This window comes from Pantherophis guttatus, chromosome 4, assembly GCF_059756535.1.
Source record: "Pantherophis guttatus breed Tessera chromosome 4, ASM5975653v1, whole genome shotgun sequence".
Lineage (NCBI taxonomy): Eukaryota > Metazoa > Chordata > Lepidosauria > Squamata > Colubridae > Pantherophis > Pantherophis guttatus.
Genome location: NC_142066.1, coordinates 20795265 through 20822261, shown reverse-complemented (window position 1 = coordinate 20822261; position 26997 = coordinate 20795265). Strand labels below are relative to the sequence as shown.

At 37.7% G+C, this 26997-nt stretch overlaps 1 protein-coding gene across 1 annotated transcript; it reads left to right on the top strand.

Annotated features, from left to right (window-relative positions):
- Positions 1-783: 783 nt before the first annotated feature.
- LOC132711584 (vomeronasal type-2 receptor 26-like) lies at positions 784-26246 on the top strand. The gene is made up of 8 exons (XM_060690954.2): positions 784-1001; positions 1549-1834; positions 2266-3114; positions 7427-7654; positions 18655-18950; positions 19483-19768; positions 25142-25268; positions 25348-26246. The coding sequence occupies exons 1-8, from the start codon at positions 784-786 to the stop codon at positions 26244-26246; spliced, it is 3189 nt and encodes a 1062-aa protein (XP_060546937.2).
- Positions 26247-26997: the final 751 nt, after the last annotated feature.

Genomic DNA, 26997 nt, shown 5'->3' with positions numbered 1-26997 from the left:
AAATCCCCATTTCCTCCCAATCAGCTGGAACTTGGGAGGCAGAGAATAGATGGGGGCGGGGCCAGTCAGAATTTTTACTACCGGTTCTCCAAACTACTCAAAATTTCCGCTATCTGTTCTCCAGAACTGGTCAGAACCTGCTGAAACCCACCTCTGGATAGGATGCGATGGAATAACATAGGATAGGATAGGATAGGATAGGATAGGATAGGATAGGATAGGATAGGATAGGACAGGACAGGACAGGACAGGACAGGACACGACACGACACGACACGACACGACACGACACGACAGGACAGGACAGGACAGGACAGGACAGGACAGGACAGGACAGGACAGAACAGAACAGAATAGAATTACAATAATGCCTTTACACATACATATATTTACAGCTCTATTTCGCTTTATGGATCTAATGATTTTATTTTTTGTCTTGTGGCTCATGCGTTCCTGCCTCTGCAAGTCCTCACATGTCTTGAAATTGTGAATGAGACATATGTGACTGCCTCACGATCATTATAAAATTAGCCAGTTTGCCTCTTCCAAATGCTATGGGACTCCATGAAAATAGCAACTGACACTGAATAATGGTAATTATTGTCCCCATCCTATTCTAACCCATGGCTGGGACCCCCAAAACTCTGTGAGTTGATTAGATAGTCTGTTGCACTCCCTAGTTTTGTCTGAAGAACACCTCCAGGAGGCAGATCTCTCTGGTCTATTTCAAAGATCTTGTAGCAGACAGAGGCATTTCTACATAGAAAGAAGACACTCATCGAAGATGTTACTATTCATGGAGATAGTGTTAATAGTATTGCCTAAAATGATGTGCAAGAATCCTAGCCTTCAATGTGACTTTCGGGAGCCTCTTCCTATTCGGCACACCTATCATCAGCTTGGAGATATTAACATTGCTGGCATTATTTCTGCATTCGTGATATTTTTTGACCCCATTGAGTTCACTCAACATCCTTCGCAGGTAATTCATGATGGACTTCTGTAAGTATATCATTAATTTATTGTCAAGCTCTGAACTTTGCTGGTAAATCATATCATTCATGAAATATTTCCACTAGTGGTAAAAACTCCTGATAGAAACATCTAAAATAGGATGCCTCCATTTATTTTATCTGATGTTATATTTTACTTCAGTTTCTAGGTAAAGTTAAAATAGTTGAAATGGAGATCAAATCTCCATTTATAACAAATCACATCTCAATAACTATTAATATGCAGGTATGTATGGCTTAATTCCATACAAATGAATTCCATACGAATATGAAGCTGTTACTCCCATTAAGGAAGAAAAAGCATATATTTCCCATGACATGTTTTCTCATTCTTTATTTCAGGTACCAAAAGATAGCAATTTCCTTTTGAATAGAAACCATTCTTAAAAAGCTGCAGTTTGATAGTGAACCATTCTCACATATAGAAACAAGAATTATTTCACACATTCCACAAAATATGTTGTACGAAAGGATTGTAAGTGCCATAATGAGACACAGACCTTTCTTAATGTGCTGTTTCTAATTCTGTTTTACAGAATAGTTTTTCAGAATTACCAGCATATCCTGGCTTTGGTGTTTACTGTAAAAGAGATAAACGAAAATCCCCAGATCCTACCCAATGTCACGCTGGGCTTCCACATTTTTAACAGCAATTTTAGTCCAAGCCAGACTTTCTTTGCCTCAATGCTTCTACCTTTCACTCAGGACAAATTCATCCCTAACTACAAGTGTGGGATCACAAATACCTTGGCTGCAGTCATTGGGACACCTGACATCTCTTTTCACATGGCAACTGTATTGGGAATCTACAAAGTTCCTCAGGTAAGATGTGATGAGGATATACATTATCATTTTGCCATATCTCCACAAACTTCGGTATGCTTCTTTTTGTAAAAAGAGAGACCTTCCAGGTTCCTAGATATTATTATCTGCTTGATAGAATCATCATAGCACTATGAATCATTGTCACTCTGAACAGATGGTGGTGATATTTGATACAGCAAAATGTGCCCCAATTCCAGAAATTGAACTAAGGCTCAAATTTGAAATACTCACAATGAGAATACTTTCAGAAAGAAATATATTTTCTGATACTTCAAGAGTGACATCTTGGTTGATATTTCATAATAAACACAACTAGTTGCATAATTTCAGTATAAAAGGTGAAAGATACCCAACTGAAATGAATATATATGATTTCAGAGGCTCATGTGCAATAGAATTTTCAATTTCATATGTTTATCTTTCTGTAGTTGACCTATGGCTCTGCTCCAGTCATGGATAAAGAGACTCAAGCAGTTTTCTTCCAACAAATGTTTCCAAATGAATCCCACCAACGTAAGGGCCTCCTGAAGTTATTGCTGTATTTTAGATGGATCTGGATTGGAATTTTTGTAATAAAGGATGAGAAAGTAGAGAAATTTCTCCAAGAAATACTCCCCACATTTTCTGAGCATGGCATCTGCACTGAATTCATAGCAGAATTCCCAAATGGAGCTTTTTACAGTGATTTTGATGAAACCATAGATGAAGTGCTACATATATACCATGTTCTCATGAACAGCACAGCCAATGTGATAATCTTATATGGTGAACAGTCATTAACAGTTCTGAGAACTGTACTCCAGATTTCAGAAGTGGAGGATATACCAAAGAAGGATAAGATTTGGCTTATCACTGCTCAAACAGATTATACTTCAATTTCCTTTCATAAAACTTGGGATATAAATTTTCTGCATGGTGCTTTATCCTTTGCAGTTCACACAAAGGAGATCCAAAACTTCCAGGAATTTCTTCAAAATCTTAATCCAAGCAACAATCAGAATGATCATTTTCGGAAAGATTTCTGGGAACAGGCATTCAGTTGTTTCTTCCCAAACTCAAAAATGGAGGAGTCTGAGAAGAAATGTACTGGACAGGAGAAGCTTGAAACCCTTCCTACATCTGTGTTTGAAACAAGCATGAGTGGCCAGAGTTATAATATTTACAATGCGGTCTATGCTGTGGCACATGCTTTGCAATCTCTCTATATATCCAAATCTAAAGAAACAAGAATGATGAAAGAAAGAAGGAAACATTTTCACAATCAAGTGTGGTGGCAGGTAAATCTGTTACCAGGGTGAGGAACCACCATATCTGTAGTTGCAACATGTGTCCAAAAACTCTAGCAAACAATATTCTCCAGGGATATTGATGTCTGAAAACCCAAAAGTGAGATGTAATAATGGATTAAGTAATCAAAATATTGGTAGGCTGATATTCAAATTGTAAATGGCATTCTACAAAATTTCTTAGAATATATTTCTCTCCATGAAAGTAGCCTCCTGTCAAGCCCAAAATCAAGAATGACAGATAGTAATTCTTCTAAGATGATTTCTTCTTGTTTTACATCTATAGATAAAATTTTGTCAATCTGAGCACTCTACTATCTGTATCTGCAATTTACTCTGTGAATTATGGGAGGGGGGGGGCTATGTTACTTCTCTTTCTCACAGACACAATATCCAATCTGAAATGTCGTTAACATCTCTGAAATGCTCCCCCTCCATCCCGCGAAGCCACTTCCTTATTGTTCCATAAATTCAGTCTATGAATAAATGGAGGGAGGTTATTATTGAATGTTGAAGCTGTATTGGTTGTTGTTCTTGTTGTTATACATGCTTTATTTGGAATGTTTGCATTTGCAGACACAATTCATTGATTCTTGAAAGTACAATCATGCCAGTGGTGGGTTCCTACCAGTTCGCCCAGGTTTGCGTGAACTGGTAGTGGAGGTGGCGGGAGGCTCTGCCCACCGCCCAGATGTCATCATGGACGTTCTGGGCATCTGCATTCACAATAGTGAACCGGTAGTGAAGGCAAGTGGAACCCACCACTGAATCATGGCAATATTTTTTGGTATTTCCTGTTGAGGATGTTCCCATACATTCCATGGGTGGAAGAGGAAGGACTGATATATTGTGTCATTCTTATTCAAAGAAGATTCAGCCTGCTTTATGAGGCATTGGTTCTGACCTCTTCATAGACCATTTGAGAGTCACCTGCATTTCTACACCCAGTTATTCACAACACATGCATAGATTTAGAGCAAATGGATGGAATGAGATCAGCCTTATAGGAACACAGCTCTAGGAGAAGAAGGGAAAGGAGTAAAAGTATTTTTAATATCTCAGGCACTAAATAAAAGAGGACCAAGGTGGGATGTTAATTTGAGCCTATGTAAGATATTATGTGAGACATTTAGCAATAGCAATAGCACTTAGACTTATATACTGCTTCAAAGTGCTTTTAAAGCCCTCTCTAAGCAGTTTACAACATTGTTCCCAACAATCTGGGTTCTCATTTTACCCACCTCGGAAGGATGGAAGGCTGAGTCAACCTTGAGCTGGTGTGATTTGAACTGCTGAACTGCAGCTAGCAGTCAGCTGAAGTAGCTGAAGTAGCCTGCAGTACTGCACTCTAACCACTGCACCACCTCGGCACAGTGTACTCCCATTGGATGAAACAATCATAGATTTCAAATGATGGACATCTCAGCCATCAAATTCAGCATCCGCTTAATGCAGGATTTTAAATTCCAGCAGCTCCTGTTGATATTGACTCTGGTTCTACTTTAATGCATCCAATAAAACAAATGTCATTGCCCTTTGGTCCTCAATTCCCATTGCCTAACCTCTTCTACTGAGATTTTATTTCCTAGGTAGAATATACCGTGTTTCCCTGAAAAATAGGCCCTGGTCTTATTTTCTTTTAGGCCCCAAAATAAGAACTTGCGTTTATTTTTGGGTGTCTCTTATTTTTTTCAGGTACAGGGAATAGAAAGCCCACCAGCCCCAACCTCTCTGTCCCAATGCTAGCTGGCCCTGCTGCTACAAGGACACTTCTCAACCGCTGACCTCCAAACAGTGGCCTGTGCTGCTGCTGACCTCATGGGGGCTCTTTGCCCCCCTGGTAGTGCTGCTCTTGGCTACCCAAGTCGTCCCAGATCTATGACCTCCAGAACGCCCCGCTGCTGCCGGTTGAGCCATGCTGACTGCACCGTTTCTCACAGCCAGCAAATGGTGGGGTGGGGTGGGGCCATGGCACAGCCCCTGCCTTTTCAGTTCCCACTGACAAGTGGGGTCCTCCTTTGCCACACACTCTGCAAGGAAAGACAGATGGTGAAATGTATTACATTCCTTCCTCCCATGTGCCATAAAGGCTGAACCTGCTTCTGGACATCGTCTTCCCCATGTCCATCCTTGCCACCTCCTATGCTGGCTACCCCCACTGCCCTACCCCCACTGCTGATTCTCTGAACTAGGGCTTATTTTGTAGGGGTAGGGCTTATATTGTGAGCAGCATGAAAAATCATGCTAGGTTATATTTTCGGGGTAGGTCATTAATTTTCAATTTTACTTTGTAAAATTCAATTATATATATTAAAATTAAAATTCTTCAATTATATTGTAAATTTTACTGGAAGCCTTTATTTAATGACAGTCATTGGGACCTGAGTTTCCATTGCTAAGTGATGCAGGTATAAGTTGTGACATCACTTGACCATACGGTTTAGCAACAATAATTTTGGCAGACCCCAGTTACCATTGTTAAGTGAGGATTGCATAGTTTTTAAAGCATCGAATTCATGTGATCACAACTTCCAATTTCCTTCTAGCTTCCCCATTGACTTTGCTTGTGGAAAGCTAGCAAGAAAGACTACAAATCACAATCAAGTAACTGTGGAATGCCATGACAGTTAGAAATAAAGGCCAATTCCTGACTTTCAGGATTTTGATCATACAAGCGTAGTAAGGATCTCATAAGTATCATTTGTTCTGCACTTACATTTTCTTATAATTTCAGATGGTTGCTGAACAAGCAGTCATTAAACAATGAACACCTATACTTAAGGGTTTCTGTGCTATTTCAGTGATTGTTGTTGGTATGTCACTAAGTTGTTTCTGAATCCTTGCAACCCCATGAACCATAGCCCTCCAGGCCCTCATATCCTCCAGTATCTTCTACAATTTGCCCGTATTAATGTTCATTGTGCTGATGACACTATCTAACCATCTCATCCTTTGTTATCCAGTTCTCCTTTTGCCTTCAATCTTTCACAAACTCAGGGTGGTGTCCAATGAGTCCAAAGTGTGCCAAAGTATCTGAGCTATGTGGGCATAAGCTGAAACATATGGCAAACATTGCAAGTAATTATACTGCTAGTGTCCATTTCCATCACTTTTTTTCTTTGTTTGTTTGCTAAAAAATTAAACATTTCTAAAAATTTAAATATATTCCCCATTGCTAATAGTTTATAAGAGTTCTTGACCATTTGTTCTCTTGAAAAATTCATCACTATCTTTCCTGTCTTAAGCATCTGTCTCTTTTTTCTGTGTTTTTTTATTTATGTTTCCACTTAGATCATTAAGAATTTAAAAATTTCTACAGAATTAAAATAAGTAAACTATATGTTTTCAAATGTTTAGTTGAAAAAAGAAATGGAAAAAGATGTAAAAACTGAAAAGAAATAATTAAAAATTAAAAATAATATTTAAGAGTTGAAAAAAGATTAAAATTGGGAACAAATAATTCAAAAGTTGAAAAATTGAAAAAAGCAATTTGAAAATTTGAAAAGGATTTTTTCTTTTAAAAAAGGGGGGATCTGCAGTGATCTTGGATCCCATGAAAATAAAATCTGTTTTCATTTCTTCCACTTCTATTTGCTATGAAGTGATGGCACCAGGTGCCATAAACTTAGCTTTTTAATATTGCATTTCAAGCCATGTTTTGCACTCTACTCTTTTACCTGATCAATTGGCTCTTTAGTTCCTTTTCACTTTCTGCCATTAGCGTGGCATCGTTGCATATCTGAGGTTGTTGATATTTCTTCCACCAATCCTAATTCTGGCTTGTGATTCATCCAGCCTGGCATTTCACAAATGTACTTTCCATATAATTTAAATAAGCAGGGTGACAATATATAGCCTTGTTGTACTTATTACCCTTTTGAAGCAATCAATTGTTCCATGTCTGGCTCTAACTGTTGTTTCTCAGCTGTCATGCAGATGTCAGATCTGCCCCAAACTGATCCCTTAGGAAAGGAAGACCTTTGACTCCATTTGGTAAAAGCAAAGGGTTCTTTTACTAAAGGTGTTGGTTGTAGTAATGTAAAGCCAGCTCTGAATTCTCCAGCATTTGCAAGATACAAAACAGGTTCACCAGGAGTCCATTCTTACCCCCCTGTAACCAGTCCATTTCCAGCCAACCACAGCTCAGCAAGATGTTTTGAGAATGCTGAGATGTTTGAGGATAATCCACATATTTCTCTTGAGGGCTTACAACTTTAAAGAAACATTCATATGTATGTTTTGAATATATGAATTACCTTTCCCTTCCTTGGTTTGTTCCTCTCTGATTGCTTTTGTGTTTCAGGTTCATTTTTTTCTGAGAAGTGTCAGATTCAACAACAATGTTGGTGAAAAGATCTCCTTTGATAAAAATGGAGAATTCATTGGTGGATTTGATATTATCAACTGGATCACATTCCCAAGCCAATCATTTCTTAGGGTCAAAGTTGGAGTAATAGATCCCACAGCTCCAGCAGAGAAGTTCTTCAATATTTCTGTAGATTCCATCACCTGGCCAGTAGGCTTTGACCAGGTTAGTATTTTTAATCTAGATTTCTCTGCCTTCATTTAAATATCTTTATTGATGAAAGTCTCACAGTATCATCTCTGACTAATCTAGGTAGAAATTTCCTAGAAAAGGAAAGATATCAGTAAGGTTTTTTTTTTTACTTTTCTAATAATTACTATTGAATATTAGGAAATATACTTTCCTGGATCCCTGTTAATTATGGGCAATGGTTTTCATGGTTTTGAACTAAAAGCTGCAAGCCAGCACACTAAATCTCTTTAGTTTGCTGACATCAAAATTCAGAAGTTGAGAAAACCAACCTTAACTAACTTGCACAAAAATTGTCTATGAAGAGTGTTGATGGTTAACGAAGGCTATCAATACAATTATTGTAGAAATTTAATTAGTTATAATTTCAGAGCAATTACATCTAAAATTATGTCATCCTGCTACTTCATTTTTAATCTGCTGATTCCACAGCAACACTCAAAGCACTTCCTTTCCTCTTTCTATCTTAATATATTCTTCTTCATTCATTGATAGGCATTACCTTTATCTTTATGTAATGATCCTTGTGAGACAGGACACAGCAAGGCCAAGAAAGAAGGAAAGTTGTTTTGTTGCTATGATTGCCATCTATGTCCAGAGTGGAAAATATCAAACGAGAAGGGTAGGAAAATGTCAGTTAAACTGTGATTGAGCCAATACTATAATTTCCTATATGAACTCATCTGCATTCTTTTTCAGACATAGATGACTGCTCTCCGTGTCCAGGAGATCAATACCCAAATCCCGGGAAAAATATGTGCATTCCAAAGCGGATCACCTTTTTGTCCTATGAAGAACCCTTGGGGATCAGTCTGACTGTTCTTTCTCTTTGCTTTTCTTTAATGATAACTTTGGTAATAACAATCTTCATTAAACACAAAGACACCCCCATCGTCAAAGCCAACAACCGGAATCTCACTTATACACTCCTAGTTTCTCTTCTCCTCTCTTTCCTTTGTGTCTTTCTGTTTGTTGGGAAACCCAATATGATTGCGTGTCTCTTTCGACAACCAGCTTTTGGCCTCATATTTTCTGTGGCGGTTTCTTGTGTATTGGCCAAAACCTTTGTTGTGGTTCTAGCATTCATGGCCACCAAACCTGGTTCCAGATTGAGGAAATGGGTTGGGGGAAGGATGGTCAGTTTCATTCTTCTATCCTGCTCCCTTATTCAAATATGTGTTTGTGCTGTGTGGCTGATAACATCCCCACCATATCCAGATTTTGATGCACATTCAATACCTGAAGAACTTATCCTGGAGTGCCATGAAGACTCGGTCATGTTCTACTGTGTTTTGGGCTTTATGGGTTTTCTTGCTCTGCTAAGCTTCTCTGCTGCTTTTCTAGCTAGGAATTTACCTGACAGTTTCAATGAAGCCAAATTCATCACCTTCAGCATGCTGGTCTTCTGCAGTGTTTGGTTGTGTTTTATTCCAACCTATCTAAGCACTAGGGGAAAATATACATTGGCTGTGGAGATCTTCTCCATGATCTCCTCCAGTGCTGGATTATTGGTGTGCATCTTTTTCCCCAAATGTTTTATCATTGTGATGAGACCTGAGCTTAATGATAAGCACCAGCTCATGAAGAGAAAGTTTTAATAAATCTTTATGTTTGCCTGATATTCTTTATAAGTACATTTTTGGGAACTTCCCCACTTCAACATTTAAGCCAGAGAACAATGTATTGAGACAGTGATGCTCTATGTTGCCCCGTCTCCTGAGATTTGGATAGCTTGGAAGGGTTTTTTTTCCCCCTTCTGGTAGGCAATTATTAGTGGGGTCTATAAAGTTATAAACTACAGGACCAATTAATGTATTGACATAGTTATTGACTTTATTGATTTATTGACATATTGTAGTATGCTATGGTGATCTCTGACTAAATATATTGATTAAATGTGAATTGTAAATTTGTCTTTACTGGTCATCTTAATTCATATGCAATAGAATGTGTAAAAAGAAGTGCAGTTAAATACAAATGAGGATTTGTTTCAGAGGAAAGGACTATGATTTTTTTTCTGAAACAATCGGACAGAGGGAATTCTCTGATGCACATCACTTGCAGTCATCACCCACAAAATATGGGGTAAATTTAAAAGCTGGCCATATGTCTTCTTCTCAATAGCAAAGATCAAAGAAATCTCTGGCACAAAAAATAATTCTAGTAAATTTAAATAAATTCCATCAGAAGTCCAATTCATGCTAGTGTCCAATTTGCATAATAGTCTCCTTTTAAGAGATTCAATTGAGTATGATGACTGTGCAGAACTGTATGTTTCATGGTCATAAGTCTGTTTGAGTAGGTAGTTTTGCAATCCTTGAATGAGATGCAGACAGTTATTCTAAGTGGCAGTTGATGAGATGTCTCGGTGAGCCCTGGCTGAAATTTGCGAAGAATTTGAAACCAAGTTATCTGAGGAACCATCCAATGGGTTTAATGCATGCTGGCAGAAGAGGCATACTGGGGATCCCATTGGTCAAGGAATTTTGGCTGACAGGGTAGAGAGAAAAGTCTTTTCTGCTGCGGCTCATGTACTTCAGAATATCAGCTCTGCTGAGTTGATTAATTAGTTGCTACCACCTCCTCATGCATACTTTACTCCCCTGTCCTTTCTTGTCTAATTGAATTTAAACTGAATTATTTATATATATATATATATATATATATATATATATATATATATATATATATATATATATATATTATTGCAAAAGTTTTACAATTACATTTTCACCCCTTTTCCCCCCCCACCCCCCCACCCAAACTTCCCAACCTCCCTAACCCTCCCTAACCTTCCCCTCCCCCCAGACTTCCCTATAATATACTCATAACTCGTAAAAAAACACACACACACACACAAAAAAACCTTAATATGACACTTATGTGTAAACTTGAACCCCTCCCTCCCCTGTATAATTTTTCTTTTTACCTCATTACATTAAAATATTTCTAAAACATTATTTTCAAATAAAAGCTATTTGATACTTTCTAGTTTGATATTTGTTCTGAACATATTCTATCCATCTTTTCCATTCCCATTCATAAGTCTCTTGTGAGCAATCTTTTAAGTATGCTGAAATCTTCGCCATCTCTGCAAAACTGGCCATCTTCAAAGTCCATTCCTCAATAGTGGGCAAAGCTTCATTTTTCCAATATTTACCTATCAACAATCTTGCTGCTGTTATCATATACAATATCAGTTTTATTTCACCCGATGTAAAACCCTTAACTATACCCAATAAAAACAATTGTGGAGAGAATTGAATTTTTTTCTTCAAAACATTCTGCATGACCCACCAAATTTTTATCCAAAAAGCCTTAACTTTCCTACAGGTCCACCAAACATGATAATACGTAGCATCCAAACATTCACATCTCCAACATTTTGGCAGAACATTAGGGTACATACATGACAACTTTTTGGGATCTAAATGCCATCTATAAAACATTTTATAGAAATTTTCCCTCAGATTCTGCGACTGTGTAAATTTAACATTCTGAACCCAAATTTTTTCCCATGTTTCCAACATCACTGGTTCTTCAAAATTTTGTGCCCACTTAATCATACAATCTTTAACTAATTCAGTTTCTGAGTCCCTTTCTAGCAAAACATTATAAAGCCTTTTGATATGCATTGGACCTTTCTCTTTTATATGTCTAACCAATTCTTCCTCGTGCAACATAATACCAGTTTTTTGGTCCTCTTTCCATCTCAATTGTAATTGATTATATTGTAACCAAGTTAAATTAATCCCTTCGTCCAACAGTGTCTGCAATGTCTTCAGCTGCCATCTGCCCGCATCTGTAATAAGAACCTCTTTGTATAACCCCCCCCCCGAGTGACATTATATTTGTATTCCACAAAGTATGACCAAGATCCAGCCATAGCGGTATTTTATAATCCCATTTGAGTCGGTGCTTCTTCCAAACTCTCATCAAAGAGTCTCTAAGTATATGACTTTTAAATACTTTATCAACTTTGTCATCATAAAATAAGTAAGCATGCCATCCAAATTCAAGATCAAAACTTTCGGCATTCAATATTCCAGCCTTTTTACTTCCAAACCAATCACTTGTTAAAGTTAAAGCTGCTGCATCATAATATAACTGTAGGTTTGGAAGTTTAAGACCTCCTCTTTCTGGAACATCTTGCATAATTTTCAATTTCACTCTCGGCTTTTTCTCGTTCCAGACAAACTTATTGAGTCCAGTTTGCCAGACTTTCAATTGTTTATCACTTTTAAGCACCGGAATCATTTGAAAGAAAAAAAGAAATCTTGGCAAAATGTTCATCTTAACTGCTGCTATTCTTCCAAGTAGAGACAGCTGCAGTTTTTTCCAAGTCTCCATGTCTTTCTGCACCTCTCGCCACAAAACCTCATAGTTATTTTGAAACAATTTCATATTTGATTCTGCAACCTGAACTCCTAGATATTTTACCTTAGGTACAGTCTCAAAACCTGCCCTCCTTTCAAGCTCATGTTTACGATCTTGTGTCATGTTTTTAGCTATCATTTTAGTCTTTTTTGAATTCAGTCTAAAACTTGAAACTTGCTGTAAGCAATTCAGTTGCTACAAACCTACCATCTTCATCTGCTTCTATAACTTTAGCTGTTAACTTTTTATTTACATAAATAACCACACCATTCTTTTTTTGCGAAGTTGAAGATATAAAATGTGTTCCTAGTTTGGAGTTTGTCAAATATTTTTGATCTTGAGTTGTGATATGCGTTTCTTGTAAACAAATTATATCATTATTAAATTGTTTCAAATATGTAAATAATTTCTTCCTTTTCTGTGCTGAATTCAACCCATTAACGTTCCAAGATAAACACTTAAACGTCATCTTCATCTTTCTGGAGCAAAGAGCAGAATAATTGAAGGTCATCCGAAAGCTTCGATCTCGCTCCCCCCATGGCTCCAGTCTCTTGTGCAGTACTCTTAACTGCCTTCTTATCTTGTCTTTCCTGTTGTTGTTGTTGCTTTTGTTTAAGTAACTTAGATTGTGCTCGAGTTATACGTTGATCCTTAACTTCAATCATTCAAACCGGGTCCAAGATTGGAGAAGATTCCAGCAAAGGCTCATCCAGAAAACCTCCTTCTGCGCCTTGCATTTCCTCTAATTCCTGCTTAGACTGTTCTTGCAGTTCTCGTTGAGGTTGCTTCTCTTCACTCTCCTTAATCTCCAAAACTGTAGATGTACGTGGAGATGGTGTTCTTTCCTTAAGAATAGTAGTATAAAAGTGCTCTGCCTTCTCCACGGTATTCAAGCGATATCTTTCTCCCTTGTATCTGAAAATTATACCAACTGGGGCGTCCCACCGAAATGGTATCTGTAAATTTTGCAATTCCTTAACAAGAAAGCCAAATTCTTTTCTAGCTTTCAGCATTTTAGGAGGTAATTCTTTATAAATTCCAATTCGTGAGCCCCCCACTTGCACAGAAGTGTAAAAGGATTTTTGCAGGATGTCGTTTCTTATTTCTCTATCTGTAAAATATATGACCACATCTCTGGGCAATTGTCTTTGTCTGGCCACCCAAGAATTCACTCTGTAAATTTTATCTATTTTGTGAAAAACCACATCAGGATTAACTTGTATAATCTTGGCCAGGGCCTCAGAACAAACTTGTCTCAAATCCTGTCTTTCCTCTTCTCGAATTCCTCGAAGCCGTATGGCAAACTCCATTGACCTGAATTGTACCATCACAATCTCATTTTCAACTCTTTGCATTTTATTGTCAACATCAGCAATTTTATAATCATTGTCTTTCATCTTAACATTAACTTCTGATTTAAGTTCTTCAACTTTAGAATCAACTTTCCCAATAAATTCTGCCAGGCCAGATGCCACTTCTGATATTTTTTTGGACACCTTGTTTTGGTTCTGTTTCACCATATCTTTAACTTCATTAATTTCCTGCATAAATTCCTGATGTGATTTTTGAAGTTTATCATCTATCTCCTGTTGAGATTTTTGAAATTTATCATCCAAAATTTTAGAAATAAATTCTTTTAAATCTCCCACATCAAAATCTTTTTTCTGAGTCTGTATCTGTTGTGCTGGGGGAGGCTGTGCTTTATGTGTGGGAGATCCACCTCCTGTTGCCTTCGCTTCCTGCTTCTTTGAGGCCATCCTGCCACATAGGCTGGTTTTACTAAAAAGGGAAGTTCTTCTTCCTCTCCCACCTCCACAAAGACTTCTGAAAAAGTCCCCCAGATTTAATCAAATAAGAACCAAAGTAAAGCAAAGTCCAGTATTGAAAAAGGAGAAATTTCTCTGTTATTCTCTTGCTACAAGCGAAGCAACTTTATAGCAACTTGGTAACTTTATAACAAAGCAAGATAACTTCACCAATCCACACTTGCTGACTCGTTAACTCTAATGCTGAGCGCCATATTTTTTCAAGTCACTTTCACTCATTCGCATTTTTTCTTAAATTGAAAAGTCAACAAAGCGCTAATACTTGCGATTCCAAGTTTCAGGGTTCAAGTGTATATCCGCTGCTTGTTAAAGTTGGTTCCTTTCGCTTTGAATGTTTACTGCAGCCGGCTTGTTCTGCAGAAGCAGAATCGTCCCATGCCGCCCGGAGTCTCAGCAGGTTGGGAGGGAGCCGCGCCTGTTTCCTCCCCAGAAACAATTCCCTGGGGGGTTACAGGGGCTCGACCTGTGCCCTGCTATCTCTCCTCCAACAATCCTCAAGATTTTGAAGTTTTCGAGCCGCTTCTCGATCGCGAAGCGGCTCTACAGGCGGCGGGGCTGGCGGAGCTTCAAAAGGCACCGCCGCCACCGAAGGCTAGCAAACCGGAAGTCTCTATATATATATTGTTGTTTCAAGGTTCTTTATCATATTTTAATTATATGAATATAAATCACTTAGGATCATCTTGGAAAGACATTTAGTAATAAATAAATCTCACCTTGCTAATTTTATTTTCCAGCCTGATCTTTCATTTTGGTGGCACACTGTTTCCCATTTTTCTTCTTTGTTGATTTTGCATCTTAGGTATTCAGTTATAACTGCAACTGAAGCTGTATATTGTTTCTTGCAATGAGCTTGTGCTTATTTTTGATATTACAGTATTCCTGTCTTTTAATGCTTATGCTAGTTGTTTCTTTGGAACAAGCTTTAAAGCAGGCAACCTGATTCTGTGGTTTTTGTGCTGTTCAAGTTACTCATTTATTCTTTGCTTCAAGTCTTCTAGTTCTTTAGTGACAGGGCTTTGTTCTTTTTGAGGTAAAGAAGAGGGTGCTTGGTTTCCAAATGAAAACAATTCTATAGGTGTGCTAGTTTCCTGCATTGCCAATTTCTCCTGGTTTGCCACTATAGTCTGAGTTACCACTGGCAAGAGTTAGATTTCTTTGTCCTGGGTAGACTTTTTCTTCCAATTCAGCTTCTGTGAATACTTTATTTCATATTATAAATAATCACTGATCCCCTGATCTCTGTTTTGTTATTTCTGATTTTAAATATCGTTTTATTTTCCAGAACTGGTCCATTTATTTCAAATGTCCTCTAAATCCTGGACTTTATTTACAATCATTATATGTTTGTGATGGATAATCACCTTTCCTTCCAGTAGTTCTGCAGATGCTGGCCCTGGTTTCTTAGCCAATAGTCGTGTAGCCCATTTTACACCAGAAGTCCAGGAACTTCAATACCTTAGCAAGGTCCTTGCTGATCTTGTCAATGACTGAGCAAGTATGTGTTTCTGTAAATTATGCAAGATATTTTTTGATGGGAGAGACACTTTTTGTCTGACTCATCTGATGAAACCTGCCCAGAATGGTTGAATCTCTGGCATAGCTTTCATCTTCCTCAGAGCACAATAGCCCCATAACTACATCAAGGTAGTACCTCACTGGCACTCAAGGAACTGCCTCACTGGGGATTATTATGTTTTGTCATACAATTGCCAGATGTTCAGATTGGATTTGGCATTTTTATTTACATATCAAATCCTTCCCAAAGACCAATCATAGACAGATGTAGATATTGCATGGTGTTATAGTTATCATCACCAGATGTAAGCTGCTCCAAGTAAAGCTGCCTTTTGCAATTGGTTGATGAGAAATTTGTCAGTGCCAATGTTGTTCAAGTGGTGCTCCAGTTGTTTTGGGATTGCACCCAAAGTGCCTATAACTATTGGTTCTACCTTTGCTTTCTTTTGCTGTAGTCATTCTATTTCTATTTGCAGTCTTTGTATTTTGTTATTTCTCAATTCTTTCACTTCTATTCTGTTGTCTCCATCTACTGCCACGTCCGCTATCCAGACTTTTTTGTCTTTCTTACAACAACCTTTAATCTGGAGTGTTATGCAGCAGGTGCCTGTATGTTTGAAATCTAAAGTCTTAGATCAATTTAACTTCTTCATTTTCTATGACTTTCTCTATTTTATGATCCCAACAGTTCTTGCTTGCAGGCAAATGGTATTTCTTGCAGATCTTCCCAAGGCACCATTGTTGCTCCTTTGCCAAGCTGTTGTTTGTGGTCAATCTGTGCAATCTTCTTGCCAGGTGATTCCCGATTTCTTCAGCTTCCTTGCAGAGGTGACGTTTGCTATTTGTTGCTGTCTTCTCAATTCTGGCTTTGTATGCATTTGTTCTTAAGGTTTGGTTTTGTGCAGCCAGAATTAGCACTTCTACCTCTTTCTTCAACTTTCCTGCTGGGAGTCATTCCATGTCTTGCTATTATCTGTTTCCCTGCTATTTGTTTTAATGCAGTGGCCATGCAATGTTTTGTCTTTCCATGTCTCTTTGTAGTTTTTCCTTTGGTTTTTCTTGTAGGCCAATTTTGTCTCTCCAGTACTCATTAGGCCTTCCTGATATGTTAACTTCAGTGCAGCTTCCTCACTGTCCCATTATTATTATTTAATTGATTCATAGTTATATTTTTCAAACTCAAGATGGCGAATATACTTCATAATTTTTCCTCCTCCTATTTATGCCTTAATACTAATCTATTAATTATATTGATGATCTGACGTGTTTCAATTATGTACATTTCCCAGAATCACATGCAAGTGAGATGGGTGGCTATATAAATTTGATAAATAAATAAATAAGTAAATAAGTAAATAACCCCACTCAAGTTCTACTTAGCATGATTGTTTTTCCGTTATAGCATCAAAACAAAACCATAAAACTCCAGCCATCCTTCATTTTAGTTATCACCTTTAAAGCGCTCCATGGCTTAGGACCTGGGTACCTACGAGACCGTCTTTTGCCACCAATAGCCTCCCACCGACCAGTTCGTTCTCACAGGGAGGGACTACTCAGGGTTCCGTCAGTCAAATTATGCCGACTGGCGACTCCCAGGGGGAGGGCCTTCTCTGTGGGGCTCCAACCCTTTGGAATGAACTGCCCCCGGAGATACAGAATATCCCTGATCTCCGTGCTTTCCGCCGTGCCCTCAAGACCCTGATGTTCCAACAGGCAGGGCTAAACATACGAACATGTGAATGATTTTTTAAATGTTATCTAATTCTGGGTTTTATTTGATTGACCAAACTAAGTAATAATTTTAATTAGCAATTTTATGATGTTTGTGTGTCTATATTTTTCTTGACTGTACACCGCCTTGAGTCCTATGGGAGAAAGGCGGTATAGAAATATAATAAATAAATAAATAAATAAATAAATAAATAAATAAATAAATAAATAAATAAATTTTAATTTTCCAAATATGCCTCCAGAATGTTTTCTTATGGTCTTCCACCAATGTCCAACGTCTTTGTTTCTTTTGGGGTACTTGTTGAGAAGTTTAAAGTCTGGGGTGTAGACATCATATACATGCTTCTAAATAAATAGACATAAAATAAAGTTTGATTGATAACCTTTGTGTGCATTTCTTCCTTGCTAGGTGTTAAAGGAACTATGATTGCTGTGAATGTTATAGGAACTGTCAACCAACCCAAGAAATAAGATCTACAACATTGCAGGGACCAGAACATAAATTGGGGATTGGTTTGTTATAATGTCTTGCAAATTTGCTTTTATTCACTTGTTTCTCCCCCTCATCCTCCCCTCTCCAAACCTGCAAACTTTCTTTCTGGCTTTGAAGAAGACAGATTTTGTGTCCCTTTCCCTGCCCTCTAGTGGTGAGCTGAGACATTTGTCAATATGATCTAAAACTTCAGGTAGCCTGCAAATACAAACACAGTTGGGACCCCAACATTCATTATTAAGTGGTGCAATCATTAAGTGAGGCCTTGTTGAACTGTGGTGGCACAGTGATTAGAATGTAGTACTGGAGTCTAATTCTGCCAACTGCCAGTAGTTTGATCCTGACTGGTTCAATATTTTGTAGTCTAATGGATTGTGAAAAATTGGAATTTATATCTTTCCCCACCTCGATGTCTGTATGATGCAAACTTGTGTCCTTTTTTTCCTTTATATTGAACCTATAGGATATTTTCTTCAGTCTCATCCTGAACTCATGAATGAAAAAAATTGAAGGCTCTCTTAGTTGGACCAGAGTTGGAGTGCAGTGGGGTAGAGAATGTGGTGTGGTGTAGTGTAAGTATGGATAGGATAGGATAGGATAGGATAGGATAGGATAGGATAGGATAGGACAGGACAGGACAGGACAGGACAGGACAGGACAGGACAGGACTGGGCAAGAGAAAAATAGAATAGAATAGAACAGAATTATAGTAATGCCTTTACACATACATATATTTACATCTCTATTTCTCTTTATGGATCTAATGATTTTATTTTTTGTCTTGTTTTTCATGTGTTCCTGCCCCTACAAGTCCTCACATGTTTTGAAGTTGTTCACATATGTGACTGTCTCACTATCATTATGGAATTAGCCAGTTTGTCTCTTCCAAATCATATGGGACTGAATTTTAGTGTCAATTTAGTACTTAGTGTCCCCGTCCGATTCTAACTCATGGCTGGGAGGCCCAAAGCTCTGTGAGCTGATTTGTTAGTATGTTGCACTCCCTAGTTTTGTCTGAAAAACATCTCCAGGAGTCAGATCTGTCTGGTCTACATCAAAGATCTTGGAACAGACAGAGGCATTTGTACACAGAAAGAAGACACCCATGGAAGATGTTAGTATTGGAGTTACTGTTAATAGTATTGCCTGAAGTGACGTGCAAGAATCCTAGCCTTCAATGTGACTTTCGGAAGCCTCTTCCTATTCAGCACACCTATCATCAGCTTGGAGACATTAATATTGCTGGCATTATTTCTGTATTATCAACATATTCTGATCCCATTGATTTCAGTCAAGATCCTTCTCAGGGATTTCAAGATGGACTTCTGTAAGTATATCATTAATTTATTGTCAAGCTCTGAACCTTGCTGGTAAATCACATGATGCTTGAAATATTTTGCTCTAATGGCAAAAATGTCTGATAGAAACATCTAAAATAGGATGCCTAGGGTTATTTTATGTAAAGTTATATTTTATTTCAGTTTCCAGGTAAAGTTGAAATTGTTAAAATAGAGATCAAACTTCCATTTATAACAAGTCACATCTAAATATCTATTAATATATAGGTATGTATGGCTTAATTTATCAAGCTGTTACTACCATTAAGGAAGGGAAAGCACATATTTCCCATGATATGTTTTCCCATTCTTTATTTCTGGTATCAAAATGTAGCAATTTCCATTTGCATTTAAGCCATTCTTTAAAGCTGCAGTTTTGATAGTGGGCCATTCTCACGTACAGAAACATAGAAATAAGAACTATTTCACACATTCCACAAAACGTGTTGTACAAAAGAATTGTAAGTGCCATAATGTGAAGCAGGCCTTTCTTAATGTGCTGTTTTTAATTCTGTTTTACAGAATAATTTTTCAGAATTACCAGCATATCCTGGCTTTAGTGTTTACTGTAAAGGAGATCAATGAAAATCCACAGATCTTACCCAACATCACTCTGGGCTTCCACATTTTTAACAGCAATTTTAGTCCAAGCTGGACTTACTTTGCCTCAATGTTGCTGCCTTTCGCTCAGGGCAAATTCATCCCTAACTACAAGTGTGGGATCACAAATACCTTGGCTGCAGCCATTGGGGCACCTGATATCTCTCTTCACATGGCAACTGTGCTGTGCATCTACAAAATTCCTCAGGTTAGATTTGCTGTAGATAAATATTATCATTCTGCCATAGCTCCACAAACATTTATATGCTTCTCTCTGTAAAAAGGAGAGACCTTTTGGATAAGTAGATATTACTTTTTGCTTGATAGGATCAGAATAGCAGCATGAACAATTGTAACTCTGAACAGACGGTGGGGATATTTGACACAGGAAAACATGCCCCTGTTGGAAGATATATCTATCTAGTTCAGTTCCAAGCTGGGTGGAAGACATTGGAAACATGGAGGCTGATTGGAAAGAGGGTGAAACAGAAGCACATGGGTGGTTCTGGACAGCTGGCCACATGGAGTTGAGAATGAGAGTTATTTATACCTTGTCCTGGGCCTTGCCCTTGAGCTTCCTGTTCCTGTGCAAGAAAATGTATTCAATTGTCTGTTGTAGGTTTTCATAGCTAACTCTGTAGGTTGTCTGAGAAGTCTGGTTAAAGCCTGAAGGATGATGCAATCTCCCCAGGTTCATTTGTAATGTGGTGTGCTCTGCTGCTAGATAATCCTCTTATGTCATGGAGAGTCATGTCTTAATAAGTATAGGTATAACTTTATTGTCATTTTACATGTATACACAGTATACCCATACAACGAAATTCACATAACACCCAAAGACCATGACCAACACACATAACAATCTCCAAACACATTCCCACCCACCACAAATTCCCCAACCCTCAACCACCCAAACAGCTACACAACAGACCAAGTAATGCTGTCCAACAGCTCACTGATGGTGGCCCTTTAGTTCATTGTTGAGTGCAATCATAGCTCTGGGATAAAAACTATTCAGAAAATGTGTGGTTGGAATTATAATTATTCGGTATCTTCTGCCAGAAGGCAACAGTAAGCAAGAGTGTAATCCCATCACCCTGGAGTTTAAGATCTTTTGTTTTGTAGATAGGTTGGCTCAGTCCTTCTCTCTCTCTTTTTTTTTTTAAAGATTTTTATTAATAATAAAAAATACAAACAAACATAAATACATTAAGACAACATACTAAATGAACAAGCATCAATTCAGTCCAGTGACTGACTCTTAGAAGTTACTACAACGGTGGGTTATTTTCATATTTCTCTTATTTTTCTCTATTTGTATCTATATCTACATTCACATATTTACATGATTATATATATATATGTATAGTTGACTCTTTATTTACTTCTATGCATTTCTATTGAATAGTCGAAAATTATCTTTAAATTCCTATTTTTGTCTCCAGCTTCGGGGATATTGACTACTCTTTAGGAGCACCTAAAGAGTCTGTTGTGCCGCCACTTTGGCCACGCCTCACCCCTCGCCCTGGGCCTTGCCCTTGAGCTTGCTGTTCCTGTGCAGGAACATGTATTCTATTGACTGTTGTAGGGGTCATAGCTAACCCTGTAGTTTGTCTGAGAAATTTGGTTGAACCCTGGAGGATGATGCAATGTCCCCAGGTGATTTTGCAATGTGGTGAGTTCTGTTGCTAGATAATCCTATTATGTCATGGAGAGTCATGTTTTAATCCCATCACCCTGGAGTTTAAGATCTTTTGTTTTGTAGATAGGTTGGCTCAGTCCTTCTCAATGGGCACCAAACATCTGCTTGGGCAGGGAGCCGAAGCTCTGAGTTTCTGTCTCCCTTAAGATTTTTTATTTCTCTTTTAGGGGAAATCTTTTATTCTGCCTTTTTTTTTTAATATTTCTCAAAATATTTCATATCTGAAATATTTCAATTTCAGACATTGAACTAAAGTTCAGATTTGAAATGTTGACAATCAGACTATTTCCAGAAAAATGTATTTACTGATACCTCAAGTGTGACATCTTGGTTGATATTTCCTAATAAACACAACTAGTTGCATAATTTCAGTATATAACGTCAAAGACACCCAAGGACTCAAATAAATATATACATTTTCAGAGGCTCACAGAGAATTTTGCAATGCATATGTTTATCTTTCTGTAGTTGACCTATGGCTCTGCTCCAGTCATGGATAAAGAGACTCAAGCAGTTTTCTTCCAACAAATGTTTCCGAATGAATCCCACCAACGTAAGGGCCTCCTGCAGTTATTACTGTACTTTAGATGGATCTGGATTGGCATTCTCATAGTAAAGGATGAAAAAGGAGAGAAATTTCTCCAGGAGGTCCTCCCCACTTTTTCTGAGCATGGCATCTGCGTTGAATTCATAGCAGAGTTCCCAAATGTAGCTTTTTACAGTGATTTTACTGATGCCATAAGCGAAGGATTACATATATACCATGTTCTCATGAAGAGCACAGCCAATGTGATAATATTATATGGTGAAATTCAGTCCTTAGCAGGTCTGAGAACTTTCCTCCAGTTTTCAGAAGTGGAGAATATACCAAGGAAGAAAAAGATTTGGCTTATTACAGCTCAGATAGATTATACTTCAATTTCCGTTCATAAATCTTGGGATATCCATTTCCTACAAGGTGCTTTATCCTTTGCAGTACACACAAAAGAAGTCCAAAACTTTCAAGAATTTCTTCAAATTCTAAGTCCAAAGAACAATCAAAATGATCATTTTCGGAAAGATTTCTGGGAACAGGCATTCAGCTGTTTCTTCTCAAACTCAAAAATGGAGGTGTCTGAGAAAAAGTGTACTGGACAGGAGAAGCTTGAAACCCTTCCTACATCTGTATTTGAAACATGCATGAGTGGCCAGAGTTACAATATTTACAATGCAGTCTATGCTGTGGCACATGCTTTGCAATCTCTCTCTATATCCAAATCTAGAGAAACAACAATGATGAAAGAAAGAAAGAAACATTTTCACAATCAAGTGTGGTGGCAGGTAAGTCTGTTACCAGGGTAGTGAGAAACCACCATATCTGTAGTTGCAACATGTGTCCATGAACTCTAGCAAACAGTATTCTCCAGGGATATTGATGTCTGAAAATCCAAAAGTGAGAGTAACGGATTAACTAATCAAAACATTCATATGCTGATATTAAAATTGTAAATGGCATTCTACAAAATTTCTTAGAATATGTTTCTCTCCATGAAATTAACTTCCTATCAAGCCGAAAACCAAGAATGACAGATAGTAATTCTTCTAAGCTGATTTCTTCTTGTTTTACACCTATAGATAAAATCTTGTCAATCTGAGCACTTTACTCTCTATATCTGCAATTTACTCTGTGAATTATTTTCCTCCTCTTTATCACAGACAAAATATCCAATCTGAATTAACTTTTACTTCCCATTCTGGGAAGCTACTTCCTTATCATTCCATAAATTCAGTCTATCAATAAATGGAAGGTGGTGTTTATACCTTCCACTTGATATTAGAGTGATATCATCTGCATATATGAAGTTGTTGATATTTCTACCAACAATCCTAGTTCTCGCTTGCGATTCATCCAGCCAGACATTTCACACAATGTACTTTGCATATAATTTAAATAAGCAAGGTGACAATATATAGCCTTTTTGTACTTATTACCATATTTTGAACCAATCAGTTTTTATATGTCTGGTTCTAACTGTTCCTCATTGGCTGGCATGCACATGCCAGACCTGCCCCAATCTGATCTCTTAGGAAAGAAAGACCATCAACTCCATTTGGCTAAAGCAAAGAGTTCTTCTACTAAAGTTGCTGGTTGCTGTAATGTGAAGCCAGCTCTGAATTCTCCCGTGCTTGCAAAATACAAAAAAAGGTTCACCCACATCTCATTCTTCCCCCCACCTCTGTGACCACTCCTTTTCCAGTCAACCAGAGCTCACCAAGATGTTTTGAGAATGCTGAGATGTTTGCAGATAATCCACATATTTCTCAGGATTGGCCTTGGGATGCTGGTGCAAACAAGATCTGGCTGCTCTGGTCTTTATCACCTGTCATTCCCCTTCCCAATTTCCTATCACATACACCCACACAGCTTTATTGCCCTTCCCTCCTCCCCACCTCTTCTGGCCTTTGACGGCAGGAAGCTGTAAGGTTCCCAGATGAATCAGGGGGAACTGACATTAGCCTTCTCAGGTTACAGTTATGGTAGTCTGGTACTCCCAACACTTTAAGAACTTGCCACAGATTGTTGTGATCAACATAATCAAAGGCTTTAGTATAATCAATGAAGCAGAAGTAATGGTTTTCTTGAACTACGTTGCTTTCTCCATAATCCAGCAAATGTTGGCAATTTGATCCCCAGTTCCTCTGCCTATTCAAAACACAATTTGTACTGCTGGTCCTTCTCTCTTCACCTACTGCTGAAGCCTAGCTTGTAGGATTTTGGGTATAATCTTGCTAGCAGGTGAACTTAGCAAAATTACATAGTAGTTTTATGCATCCTAGTATTTGTTATATATTTATTGGAAGTGATCTGGCTTAAGTAGCTTTGAAATTAAACTACAGAGCTTAATTTTATTTTTTTGCTGGTTGTTTATTTTTCAATTTTATATTAATTTTATTTCAGTAGTCTGATATGTTACCTCTACCTCTGTTTTAGAATTATTGTTATGTTATTTGTTTGATACAAATATCAAAATAAAATAAAAATAAAATAAAATAAAGTGTTCATATTTTCTTTGTTTAAAGAGATATTCATATGTATGTTTTGAATATATGAATAATTTCTCCCTCCCTTGGTTTGTTCCCCTCTGATTGCCTGTGTTTCAGGTTCATTCTTTTCTGAGAAGTGTCAGATTCAACAACAGTGTTGGTGAAAAGATCTCCTTTGATAAAAATGGAGAATTCATTGGTGGATTTGATATTATCAGTTGGATCACATTCCCAAACCAATCTTTTCTTAGGGTCAAAGTTGGAGTGATAGATCCCACAGCTCCAGCAGAGAGCTTCTTCAATATTTCTGTAGATTCCATCACATGGCCAGTAGGCTTTAACCAGGTTAGCTTTTTGAATCCAGATTTATCTGCCTTCATTTAAATATCTTTATTGATGAAAGTGTCACAATATCATCTCTGACTAACCTAGGTACAAATTTTCTGGAAAAGGAAAGATACCAGTAAGGTTTATTTACTTTTTTAGCAATTGCTGTTGAATATTGAATTCTTTACTGGCCCTCTGTTAATTATGGACAATGATTTTTATGTTTTTGAAGTAAAACCTGCTAGATTTCATCCGTTTCCTGATTTCAAAATTCAGAAGTTGAGAAAACCAACTTTAACTAACTAGCACAGAAATTGTCTTTGAAGACCAGTGATGATGGTATCGAAGGCCATAAATACAATAATTGTAGATATTTAATTAATTATTATTTCAGAGAAATTACATTTAAAGTTATGTCATCCTGCTATCCATCTATATTTTTCATCTATTGATTCTGTACTAACAGTATCTCTCCAAGCATTTCCTTTCCTCGCTGTATCTTAAAAGTTCTTCTCCATTCATTGATAGGCATTACCTTTATCTTTGTGTAATGATCCTTGTGAGACAGGACACAGCAAGGTCAAGAAAGAAGGAAAGTTGTTTTGTTGCTATGATTGTCACCTATGTCCAGAGGGGAAAATAACAAAGGAGAAGGGTACGAAATTTCCAAATATGCTGGGATTAAACCAACACTATGTAATTTCCTATATCAATTCACCTGCATTGTTTTTCAGATGTAGATGACTGCTCTCCATGTCCAGAAGATCAATATCCAAATCCTGGGAAAAATATGTGCATTCCAAAGCAGATCATCTTTTTGTCCTATGAAGAACCCTTAGGGATCAGTCTGACTGTTCTTTCTCTTTTCTTTTCTTTAATGACAACTTGGATAATAACAGTCTTCATGAAACACAAGCACACTCCCATCGTCAAAGCCAACAACCAGAATCTCACTTATACACTCCTACTTTCTCTTCTCCTCTCTTTCCTTTGTGTCTTTCTATTTGTTGGGAGACCCAATACGATTGTGTGTCTCTTTCGACAACCAGCTTTTGGACTCATCTTTTCTGTGGCAGTTTCTTGTGTCTTGGCCAAAACCTTTGTTGTGGTTTTAGCATTCATGGCCACCAAACCTGGTTCCAGATTGAGGAAATGGGTTGGGGGAAGGATCGTCAGTTTCATTCTTCTATCCTGCTCCCTTATTCAAATATGTGTTTGTGCTGTATGGCTGATAATGTTCCCACCATATCCAGATTTTGATGCACATTCAATACCTGAAGAACTTATCCTGGAGTGCAATGAAGACTCCGTCATGTTCTATTGTGTTTTGGGCTTTATGGGTTTTCTTGCTCTCCTTAGCTTCTGTGCTGCTTTCCTAGCTAAGAATTTACCTGACAGTTTCAATGAAGCCAAATACATCACCTTCAGTATGTTGCTCTTCTGCAGTGTTTGGTTGTGTTTTATTCCAACCTATCTAAGCACTAGGGGAAAATATACATTGGCTGTGGAGATCTTCTCCATGATCTCCTCCAGTGCTGGATTATTGGTGTGCATCTTTTTTCCCAAGTGTTTTATCATTGTGATGAGACCTGAGCTGAATGATAGACATCAGCTCATGAAAAGGAAGTTTTAAAAAATCTTTCTGTTTGCCTGATATTCTTTATATGTACATGTTGGAGAACTTCCCCACTGAATTTGTAAAAAGAAGTGTGGTTAAGTACAAATACAAATTTGTTTAAACAGGGAAGGTTTATGATTATTTTTCTAAAGCAATCAAACAGAGGGAGGTCCCTGTTGAGGAAGCTCAAACTGGCCAAGGAACTGCTGATCCACTTCTAGAGAGGAATTATTGAGTCTGTCATCTGCACCTCTATAACTGTCTCATTTGGTTCTGCAACCCAACAAGACAGACACAGACTTCACAGGATAATTAGAACTGCAGAAATTACTACCAACCTGCCTTCCATTGAGGACCTGTATACTGTACGAGTCAAAAAGAGGGCTGTGAAAATATTTATGGACCCCTCACATCCTGACATAAACTATTTCAACTCTTACCCTCAAAACAATGCTATAGAGCACTGCACAACAGAGCAACCAGCCACAAGAAGTTTTTTTCCTGAACGCCATTACTCTGCTAAACAAATAATTCCCTCAACACTGTCAAACTAGTTACTAAGTCTGCACTACTATTAATTTTCTCATCGTTCCTATCACCCATCTCCTCCCACTTATGACTGTATGACTGTAAATCTTGTCACTGCGTTATTTTATTTACCAGCTGAGCTCATTATTTCTGGACTATCTGACTCTCCGTACCTTGCCAAGAATTGTTATCAAAAGCTACTACGCATGTCCATCCACCCACATTCCATTCCTTCACA

What these genes read in the sequence shown, in the direction of transcription:
- LOC132711584 (XM_060690954.2), top strand. Translation starts at nt 784, where the DNA reads ATGTTACTATTCATGGAGATAGTGTTAATAGTATTGCCTAAAATGATG. An exon ending in GTAATTCATGATGGACTTCT is followed by an intron (nt 1,002 to 1,548) that starts GTAAGTATATCA and finishes TCTGTTTTACAG; the next exon opens with AATAGTTTTTCAGAATTACC. An exon ending in GGCCAGTAGGCTTTGACCAG is followed by an intron (nt 7,655 to 18,654) that starts GTTAGTATTTTT and finishes AAACATCTCCAG; the next exon opens with GAGTCAGATCTGTCTGGTCT.